At 36.3% G+C, this 12049-nt stretch overlaps 1 protein-coding gene across 2 annotated transcripts in view; it reads right to left on the bottom strand.

Moving 5' to 3' along the window:
* The window catches only part of LOC108574748 (nucleolysin TIAR), a 252125-nt gene that overhangs the window by 128019 nt on the left and 112057 nt on the right, over positions 1–12049 (bottom strand). For both annotated transcript variants that reach the window (XM_017937387.1, XM_017937395.1), the window contains exon 2: positions 4962–5049. In XM_017937387.1, the coding sequence (XP_017792876.1) occupies positions 4962–5049 (88 nt within the window). The remainder of the gene's footprint in view (positions 1–4961; positions 5050–12049) is intronic.

The following is a 12049-nucleotide window of genomic DNA, read 5'->3' as shown; positions in this document are numbered from 1 at the left end:
ACGTATGAAATTGTACGAATTAATTACATTTTTTGTACAAGTAAATAAAATATAAGTAAATAAGGTAATATAAAAACGTGCAAATGAAAATTCAATTATTTTCCTACTAAAAGTTACTTTGAAACGTATGATAACTTTGAAAAATTCCGATATTTCTCTAATAGTGTAACTTAATCAATCAACAAATCAAATAATGCTACGACATTTGATTTATCAATACAGTGATATCATTCTCAATTTTCACCAAGAAAATTTACATGCTTCTGGTTAAATTAAAAAAAAAAACACAATGAAACAAGCAACAGAGTCCCCTCGTTTTAATTAATGAAGTAAGGAAGAAAAGGCGTTACGTAAATAACGGTAATAGTTGCAACGAATTTTTCCATTCGAATAGACGTGTAACTTTGCTGGCAGAGTGACAATATTAATTGGATATATCGTCGTTAAGTTTCCGCGGCGATAACAAGGTTGAAACGAGCGCAAAGTGGTACCGAATGAACAAATTAACGATAAAACGAACAAATAACGGTTCTTCGATGCTTCTTGTTGTCATTTCACGTATTTGTGTACGTTTTGCTTTTTCATTATAAATTCTCTTCTCTCAAATTCGCTTTCAACACACGCGTATAAAATCTGAAGGAACCTCTCTGCGGCTAAAACGTCGAATGTCATTTTCTGCATTGTGGCAGCCGGAGAGTTTTTCCCCTTCCTTTTTTTTTTTTTTTTTTTTTCTAGCGAAGTGTAACCACGACATTTGGAAAGTAGAAGTTTCAGGAATGCACCAGGATGCTAGCGTGGCTAACAAGCGAGTATTACTCGTTTGTGATAGTTTGGATGTGCGCTTGAATGTGTGACTACGAAAGTTCTTAAGGGTAATTAAAGAGTTTTTAGCGAGAGTCTAGAAGGAAAGTTTAGCGGAAGAGTTGGTAAACCAGTGGCAATGAAATACGTATGTGATGAAAGGGGGATTTCCGGTTATGCTGTATCTAATATATTGTCACTTTGTTTATCTTCAATTTACCTTGACTAAAATTAATGTATTAACTGAGAAATTAATCTCGAATTAACTGAGTATCTTAAATATCGCTCAAAATTTGCTTGTACAAATTACGATTTATGATGTCAAGCTGAATCACAAGAATATTTATATAAAATATAAAAAAATCCTCTTTTTGTTCTTCCAAAAGGGAAAATTTTCTTCAAAATATCCAATCGCAGTAACCCACATCACAAGAATTTTCATACAAAATATACCAAAATTCCTATTTCCCGCTTCACCGAACAATTCTTACTCGTCGAATTGTTTTCTTCCAAATATCAAATCGCGAATATCAATATAGAATGTTAAGACTGTCCAACCGTGCAGACACACAAGCCGCCCAATTAAAAATTTTTTAATATCGAACGCTCGACAAAAACAGTGACATACTTCAACGAAGAAGAAAAACCATCGGTATTAAAAATTCCACGACTTTCCCCAAATTTTCTACGAATTCTCCCGTTCCTTCCACGAATTCGCATTACCCATCACCTTGAAAAACATCAAAGCGACGAGATACTCGTCGAACGTCCGCGAAATTCTCAGTGGCCGGTTCCGTGAAGCTCTCGAAGCGTCGAACGGATCGGAGTAGAAGCGAGAAGGGCATACAATTAATCTGAAGTGTTTGCCGCACACCGAGCACGGTAAGAAAAGCGTTTCTGGTGCAGGACGGTCAAGAAAAGAGTGTGCAACGGTGGAGCGGAGAAAAAGGAAACCGTGGTAGAAGAGGCGAAAGGGAGAAAGGCGGCCACGGGGTCGAGGGGCAAAGGAGGCACACCGTGGTTAGATGGGGTGGAGGCGCAGGGATAGCGCGGGAAAACAAAATAAAAGAGGAAAACCGCCGGCAATTTTTCACTAGCTTTTTAAAGCGCGGCTTAGGTACTCGTGGAGCGAGTTTGAATCGATTTTTCCGGAGGGTCCTATTTTTCTGCCGTCTCCTTGTGCTAAGCGACGCGAACTGTATCTACTACTTTCAGCTGTTCCGCCGTCGAAATGCGACTGTTACCCCTAAACTTCGGATCTCCTCCGCGTCCAAGTCCATGATTTTCGAACTTGCTCTACTCCCGTGTCAAATGAATCAGGAATACGCGGTCATGTTCGAGTTTAAGAGTGCCAGTAAATGTCAGGGTTTAAACGAACACCCCTATTTTTGCCGTTCTTCCTGCTTTTTTTTTTTTGGTTTTTCGCAACCATTCTTTCGAGGGCGCGTGTAAAATATCACCTTTCACAATTGAACACGCGTGTACCAGAGATATAAATGTGTTATTCAAGATTATTTCTTGTTGGTTTTTTCGTTCGTACTATCGGATTTACAATTAACTCGAATATTTTGTTTCGTCTCTATGGATTGACTGAAAAATTCCGCGAAACGTAAGCCTATTGCGATATTCTCGATTCCGGCCGATTCCGCGATGTTGAAAAACGTTATTTACGATATTTCACAGTTAAGAGTTCTCGCGCACTTTCGAGATTATCGAGAGTGTTAATGGAAATCCTGCCTAAGCAGCGATATCGGGGGGAATTGGTTTCGTTCGAATGTTATTTTTCCAGAACTTCAATTACAAATTGATAGGAAAAATTGGAGAAAGGGGCGGTAATGCGTATCGGTATAACGATCGAGTGTCTGTGATAAAGTTTTTCGTACGCATTATTTACTGGGGAAATATCGAACAGGAATTCCCATTTTGACAAGAGAGAAAACTGCGATCGCATCGGTGGCGTTGTTTTTTCCTTTCTTTTTTTTTCTTTTTAAAGCGTAAACCTGATTAAATACGGTCCTGTCACTTCGATGCTAAAATATCAGCAAACAGTTAATATCATTTACGATTCAGGCACGGCATCCCAGGTCGTGGTGAAATAATATAATATTTCATGCAGGCGTGATAACAAAGTATACACTTCGGCAAATGTGATCTCGCAAATAAAACCGTGGCGAATATTTAAACAGCGTACGAGAAAAAAAAATCTCACGTTGCGATGATAAATTCAAAATATGCGTGACATCCGCGCCTGCATGAATTTATACTTTGCATACGGCCGCGCCATACGACCGGCGTTTTTTTTCTTCTTTCTTTTTCTTCTTTTTATTATCAGACATCGGGAAATACGCGTCATTCGAGCAATGACTCCGATCACATTCGTTAAATCTGTACATACAGAGAGTCATTTCGTTGACATTAAACACTAATGCCGTCGGTCCTTCCAATTTCATCACTGCCTCCAAATTTTAGGCAATGCATCCATAAATTTTTTTGGATAAATGATAGTACTTTCGTGAAATGGAATTCGCCGAAGAATAACGAAATATTTTTCTAATTTTATTTATTTATATTCTGAATACTAATTTTTAGATGATTCTATGCATTTTTTTTAATTATTCTGTTAGAATTTGTAATGAAAAGTAACGAAGCTTCTGCTTAATACGTTTCCTATTTTACTATTTTAATAAACGTCTGAACATTTCCGGATCTTTATTTGTTACAGAATTTTATAATATTGGAAAGAGATTGAGTAAAATAATTGTTATCTCTTGTAAATGATTGCTTTATAAAGAATGGCTCGTTCAAATTTATAGCTTTTCTTTGTTATAAATTATAGTTTTATTTAACATAATAATTTTAATCGTATCCTAACCTTAATAAATCGAACCTAAGTTTTATACACTTAAGTGCACCTAAATTGTGTTGCTTAAACAGTGAAAAATTTCATTCTGAATTTCAAAAGTGTATTGCTTGAAGAAATGCGTTTAACTCTCTGTTTAAGAGATAATCACACATCGAGAATTTTAATTACACATGGATTTAATTCAAATGCTGTTACTCAATATTTGCGTAGGTTACAGAATGCGTTTAAATTAATCCCATATTTCGTTCTGAAACTATAATCTACAAAACAAAGCAGTGTAAAATTTGTACGTACTGTAGCTTCATAGGATTGAGCATTTAATAATGCAATATATCTCTTAAAAGAAAAATAATTATGATTGTACCTGTAACTTTAAGTACGAATAAAACCCATTTAAGTTATTATTCAAAATCAAACTTCTTGGTAAACACTCGTAAATGTTGTACGATTGCAGTAAAGCACGGTTTATAACTCCTCGTTAGTAGAATAATTAGCTCGCGGTGTTCAAGGATTTGGACTTAGTCGTAATTACGGAAATTAATTTATAACGCGAACGTGACTGAACGGGGCTTAAAAATGTCCCTGCGACTACAGTGGCGAGCTAACAACCTAAACCGATATAAATCAAAAACAGGACATGCTGCATCACACGCGTAGTTCCTAGCGAAACTCATTTCTGTCAAAAAAAGACGTTGAAGTGGAGCTTCCAAGTCAACCAAAAGAACGCAAACTTTTGGCATTTGAAGAATTGATCGTGACTGATTTTTAAAAATTTACTCAGAATAAGATCCAGTATTTGTCAAAGAAACGACTAAAAACTTGTGAATATTTAAATACTCAACTTCTTCCTTTCGACTATTTTTCTATCTTGTAATTTCTTTCAGGTTGAAAAGAATGCAATTTGTTAACCCTATCTCTGGAAATCAATTTCGTTCCCTTAATAAATACAATTGTTCATAAAACAACGTATTTAAATTTTTTTAACAGGGCCACTTTACACACAAATTTCATTATCCTATCCTGTTGCTTTAATTCTTACCAATAAATTTTTGCCAATAAAGCAAGCTAGTAAAGATACCGCGTATCATGTTGACCGTTGCAATTTCAATTTACGACGATTCAAGTATAATGAAATTATAATAAAGGATAATGCACGAAAGGTTTGGAAACCACGACACGGTTTGTTAACGTTGCATGCACGAAAGATCACCGTTCACATTATATTGCTATATTATCACTCGTACACCACGAAGAGGACCGTAAGTCGTCTTTAATGAGCGAGATTAAGAGGACTTACGAGATTTCGCCGAAAGGAGCGAAGGCTTCCCTCAAGGACTGCGTCTCGATCTCTGGGCTCAGATCTCCAACGAATATGTGGTAGTGTTCTGAAAAAGATATATACGAAATTGTTAGAACGTGTCCTTAAAAAATGTCCGGTAGTAATATGGTGTCCCGTAATTTTTCTTGAAACATTTTGAACTTTTACATCGTGTCGCGTAGTTTAAATTACCTATGATTCATATAAAACTCTGATTAAATTTAATCCGTAAATTTAGATTTAACTGAAAAAATGTGATACAGTATTCTACTTATAGAAGTCAAGATTCTTCAAAATTGTAGAATAATTTATTCAATAAAAGCTACCTGCACATTTGCACGATATCTTCCAACAAACGTAAATTGTCATAAATGTGTGTCTCGATGAAACCACAATTTGCAATAACACGAATTAATTTAGATCCGAAATCACCGACGGTCCGGGAATAATTTTAAACTAGAAAATCAGAAGCAAACTATTATTTGCTCCACCTTTAAATATTCAACCTAGTCTTTGCGTTATGGACTTGCTGGAGCCAGCGAGAGAGCGCAAAATTGGACGCGAGGATAAGCATGCTTTCGCTGTTTCTATTAAAATTGCAAGAGTAATTTAGCCCCGCTAGTTTCGCTAGACACATTAGATAATATTCCGTGTATTCTAACAATGCGCCCAACTGTTCTTGCTTTGTTACGGAAGCTGTGAAAGAACGCTGGAATAACGGCACGGCGTCGCATTATTTCGGTAAGAATCTTCAATAGAAACGAAAATCGCCAACCCGAATTCTGCCGAGTAAAAATAAGTGAACATCGAAAATATCTTTTCATCGAACATTTAAGAGCCGCCGAGTTTGTTAAACAAACCGAAACTACCAAAAGCAATATTTAAAAAGCAGTCGTTAAGTCGAAAGTCATTTTTACCTCGTTACTTTGCAATAATTGAAAGTACATACTAAAAATGGTAAGAGGACAGTTTGAATACATCCAAGACTTGTTTACCTTCGATTTTTACCTATAAATATCACATCATGAAGTAATGACTTTTATTACGAACTAAACAGTGTTCACTTCGTAATAATTCTTCAAATGAAAATTTGCGCTACTTAGATCACTCGTTTAACTATGCTGTAATCTGCTAATACCCAACACGTGAAAAAAAAATGTATCTGTATACCTGTTCCATTCTCGAAGTAAGCAAGCACTCCGGTTATGTTTGTACAAACGAAAAAAACAACGAATAAGCTATCTGGATCAAATCCAGCAAACATCATAAAAATAGGAAATATGTAAATAAAGTAACGCACTATGTAGCAAAGGGCGCCATACAATTCGATTAATTGGCTCTGCCTTGCGGGTTGAACGAAACCTCGTTACAATCGAACAATTAGTATTATAGACAAACATGTTTCTCCGATAAAATTGACCAACGGCGAAAAATACACATACACTTTGATTCTGATATCGCGGTTGGTGGTTAGAACGAAGGGAATAAGATTACGCGAGTACAGCAATGGCGAATGAAACGAACGGACAACGCTCGATATTAAATTAAGCGCGAATTGCTATTAAACAGGTCTCGGTATAAGTGGGTACGATACGAATAATCGTGGATGCACGCGTTGTCTAGCTAAAACACAGGAATACATTATCGAAATTTGCGGATAAGTTAGCATAACCGTTGTGTACGTAGAGCAACGGTTAGGTGTACACGCATATTAAAGACGGGCCGGGCTCAGCGCTGACTCAGACGAGATTGAAAACTGCACCCTTCAACGAGTTATGGTTCCATCTTTAACGTGAAGCTATGGAAATTTTGTAAGGCAATATATAATGTTTGTGCCACCAAGCAGGAAAGACGCAGTAAAACCGTCGATTTAGTACAGCGGCACACGGTTGTTCCTGGGGTTCGCTGAATATGCATTTTGCTGCCGCGAAATCTGGTTCGTTTACTCTATCCCTAATTGCTCCACTTTGCTCCACAGTTTTAAGGTACATTCCCCGTTTCTACTATTGACGTGCCGGTTTGTTGACCCCATTTGCATTTTTTCTCGTCGCCGTCTGTCCGCAGTAGACCTTTACGAGACTGTACCCAACTTGAACACACGAATTTCAATTCGATCAAAAGGGAACTCGATCATCCGGTTGGTTAGGTCGATACGATTCCGTTGTTTCTAAGGGAGAGGGAGAGAGATTCGAAAGGGGAGGAAGCCCTTTTGCGGCTAAATTGGCTATCGATCTGCATACGCGATACCCACTGACGGACAGATGGGCTAACGTAACACCCGAGACAATCTTTCGTTCACGCCTGAATAGGATAGATCGTAAACGGGATATCAGCTCGATAAACATTTTCTCCATGTCAATCTGCCTCTGCCTTTCCTCTTTCTCTCTCTCTGTTCCTACCTATCTTTTACTCTTTTCATCACCTCCCGCGGGGTTATTTGAGAACGAGTAGGTCAAGATGAGTGGTCGAAAATCGAGTTACTGCTATAGGGAGGTCTCCAACACCAGGCGTCAGTTACTACCGAGTATTCCACAGGAGGAAAGTATAGAAGGCGAAGGTAGGTGTGGGGCAGCTGGAAACGGAGGGTGGTCTGATTACAATCGGTTTGATGGTCTATCCTCCCTGGTCGGAGGTTCCGGTGGGCACACACAGTGGCCCATTCTCGTGAATTAGTCCGAACCTCGTAATTCTCTCATGCATCAAAAACTGAGTCTGCGATCGATTAGGGAGTTCCCACTCTGCGTCATCAAATCGCATTCCCGCTGATGATTAATTACAAAAGCGTAGAAAAGAAAGAATTATATTCAAAACGTAATATCTTGATTTGCAAACAATTACAATTTGGCGACAGCAGGCAATAGCAGGCGATAAAGATAAATCGTTGTACAGTAAATTCTCTACAAGAGTCAGTAAGTTTGGATTCTACAAGTGACAGTATAGATGATCCTACGCCTAGGTCTGCGTCATTGCTGCGCCCATGTTATCTCGCTCGCATTCATTCAAGCGTGTAACACTACACCACTCGGTTTCCTTTACGAGATTACACGGCTCCACAAATCATGATAGAAAAATATGATTTCTTTAATTTTACTTTTTTTCATCTTGAATTTCTTTTAACATGTTGGTGAGATTTTTCTGATGAAAATGATATCAAACACGATATAATTTGAACAACATTTACTTATTAACACGTTCACTGTCGCGCCAGATTTACAGGTTGCTGTCAGGCGGCCACAAGAAAATACATTTTAAGCATAGGATTATAGTATTATGCTTTATAATTTGTTTTTTTCAATTGGGGTCCTTATATACCTGCGGTACCCTCTCCCCAAAGTCATTAGCAAAATCGTCGGTTAGGTCAGGCGGGAAATTTTCGCGGGAAATTTTCGCGGGAGATTTCCGCGGGAGATTTCCGTTATCGTAACACGGTATAATTTATCAATTTTCACAATTTTGTTATAAATATATCCTTCCGACAATTTTTTATAACATTGCATATAACAATTTATACGTTTTTACAATATTCTTCAATGGAAACATAGGTTTTAGCGTTCTCGTTACTTACTCGTGGTTAAATTAATTTTGTAGGGATTAAAAATCAGGTTGACCTGTGGTCGTAGATTAAAAATAACCATAGTACAGCTAAATTTATCGTGTTAAATAATTCTTCTTACACGAATCACGAATGTATTCAACGTTTGTTTGTTATAATATCGTGAAATGAATTATTTGTGCAGTTCTGTGCATTTTCTGTGCAGTTCAACCTAATTTACTTAAATTTACATTGCGAGACAGTACACGGTAACAAGTAGTAACAAGCAAACGTTGAATGAATTCCTAATTCGTATTAAAAAAATTATTTAACACAATAATTTCAGCTTTATTGTGATTATTCTTGATAAATGACCACACGTCAACTTGATTTTTAATCGTTATAATCTTTAAATTCAGTGTGAATAGAGAAAATGTGTAATACAATTCATTTTCAAACGTAGTCCCTGACTCTACGAGTGTCAGGTTTAGCTTCCTTGCGGTCTGACACTTGTGGAGAATATACTGTAAGGGTCTATTCGACAAGTGTCAGTAAAATGTAGGGTCGATTCCACTAGTGACAGTACAAGTGTTACTGTACTTTGTCCAGTTTGGTGGAGAATACGGTTTAAATGCAATGGAAGTTTACCTGTGTTTTTCTGAATTTCAAAAATTCAGGCAGAATTGTAAATATTATACTGTCTCGCAACGTAAATTTAAGTAAATTAGGTTGAACTACACAGAAAAAACAAACGAACGCAGCATAACGTGTAATTATAATTGTTATGACATGTAAATAGAACGATAAATTTAGTGTAAATATAGAAAACGTATAATATAATTTATTTCGTGGTATTGTAACAAGCAAACGTTGAATGAATTCCTAATTCGTATTAAAAAAATTATTTAACACAATAATTTCAGCTTTATTGTGATTATTCTTGATAAATGACCACACGTCAACTTGGTTTTTAATCGTTATAATCTTTAAATTCAGTGTGAATAGAGAAAATGTGAAATAAGATTCATTTCACGATATTATAGCAGACAAACGTTGAATACCTGATCGAGGAGTCCATCCGCACTTCTCCTGGTAGGCGACAGCCGAATAGTCCAGCCGATCTCTCCATACCACCAGAAGTACTACGCAATCCTCTCCGAGATTCCTCAGGCGTCCGGGTAACCTCCCTGTACTCTCTTCTCTCAGAGGCGACCGGCGGATAGTCCAACGTTCTTTCCATTCCAGGAGCGACCCAGGTATAGCTCTCGTACTCTCCTATCGCAATATTCAAGCGATACGCGTATGATCGGAGAGTCCACCCGCACGTCTCCTGGTAGGCGACCGGCGGATAGTCCAGCAGTCCTCTCCATACCACCAGAAGTACTACGCAATCCTCTCCGAGTTATTAATTACGGTAAACTACTGAGACGGTTTAATTAAGGGTGGGCATGGTGCTGCTTTAGTTTGAAATGATTTATAAACACATAATTAACAGAGGAAAAACCGTGAAACGGCAAAACGTCTACATTCTAATTGTTATAACATGTAAACAGAACTTTAAATTTAGTGTAAACAGAAAAAATATATAATACAATTTATTTCACGGTATTGCAACAAATAAACGTTGAATCAATATTTAATTCGTATAAAAACAATTATTTAACGTAATAATTTTACCTTCACTATGGCTATTTTAAATTTACGACCAAGGGTCAACCTGATTTCTAATCCTTACGAACTTTAAATTCAGTCTAAACTGAGAAAATATATAATACAATTTATTTCACGGTATTGCAACAAATAAACGTTGAATCAATATTTAATTCGTATAAAAACAATTATTTAACGTAATAATTTTACCTTCACTATGGCTATTTTTAATCTACGACCACAGGTCAACCTGATTTCTAATCCTTACGAACTTTAAATTCAGTCTAAACTGAGAAAATATATAATACAATTTATTTCATGGTATTGCAACAAACAAACGTTGAATAGATTCTTAATTCGTATAGAAACATTTATTTAAAATAATAATTTCACCTTCACTATGGCTATTTTAAATTTACGACCAAGGGTCAACCTGATTTTTAATCCTCCGAACTTGATTTCACAACGAGAAAGTAATAAGATCGTTGAAACGTACTTATTTGTCAAAGAAACTTGCAAAAATGTATAAATAATAATATGTAATGTTTTAACAAATTTTTGGAAGTATAAATTAATAATAAAATTGTGAAAATTAATAAATTATACGTTATTATAACATTAATAGAATTATGACTAAACCGAAGTTCGAAGTCGAGTATTTAAAGTCTGATATTACGTGCCTAGCGAGTGCCGGTAATTGTTAAAATTTGTTTAATAATTAGTAATAGAAATTCTAATTGATTCTAATGTATACAAGTGTTACAAGAAGGCTGAGTGTGTACAGGGTGGACCTAGGCTAGCTAGTAGCCCCCGACCACTCTATTCACATCTCAGAACCTTCGGGTCAAAATATGCCGCGAAGTGTCTATGGCCCAGTATAAAGGGTGAATGATTTCGCGGAGCCTCCGCGGGTCCTTATATACCTGCGGTACCCTCTCCCCAAAGTCATTAGCAAAATCGTCGGTTAGGTCAGGCGGGAAATTTTCGCGGGAGATTTTCGCGGGAGATTTCCGTTATCGTAACACGGTATAATTTATCAATTTTTACAATTTTGTTATAAATTTATACTTCCGACAATTTGTTATAACATTGCATATAACAATTTATACGTTTTTACAATATTCTTCAATGGAAACATAGGTTTTAGCGTTCTCGTTACTTACTCGTGGTTAAATTAATTTCATAGGGATTAAAAATCAGGTTGACTTGTGGTCGTAGATTAAAAATAACCATGGTACAGCTCAATTTATCGTGTTAAATAATTCTTTTGACACGAATGAAAGATGTATTCAACGTTTGTTTGTTATAATGTCGTGAAATGAATTATATTACACATTTTCTCTATTCACACTGAATTTAAAGATTATAACGATTAAAAACCAAGTTGACCTGTGGTCATTTATCAAGAATAATCATGATAAAGCTGAAATTATTGTGTTAAATAATTTTTTTAATATGAATTAGGAATTCATTCATTCTCTACCAAACTGGACAAAGTACAGTAACACTTGTACTGACACTAGTGGAATCGACCCTACATTTTTTTTTTGTTACGTAGATGTGGGCCAACTCTATGTGATAAACAATTGACAACCAAACGGTGGCTCGCTAAAGCGATATATTATGAAATTAAATTAATCACCCAATAAGTTTTAACGTTAGATTGTTTCCTCGATATGGCCATGGTGGTCATCAGTGACTGGAGTGCCTCAAATGTTTAGAATAATTAAAATAAAATAAATGTTGTCAACTAAAAATTTTGAACGTCATAGCTAGCTAGACATTATTTTCAATTGAAAAAAAAAATTATAAAGCATAATACTATAATCCTATGCTTAAAATGTATTTTCTTGTGGCCGCCTGACAGCAACCTGTAAATCTGACG

The sequence above is a fragment of the Habropoda laboriosa genome, unplaced genomic scaffold (genome assembly GCF_001263275.1).
Source record: "Habropoda laboriosa isolate 0110345459 unplaced genomic scaffold, ASM126327v1 scaffold11, whole genome shotgun sequence".
Classification (NCBI taxonomy): Eukaryota; Metazoa; Arthropoda; class Insecta; order Hymenoptera; family Apidae; genus Habropoda; species Habropoda laboriosa.
This window is presented reverse-complemented; position numbering and strand designations above follow the sequence as displayed.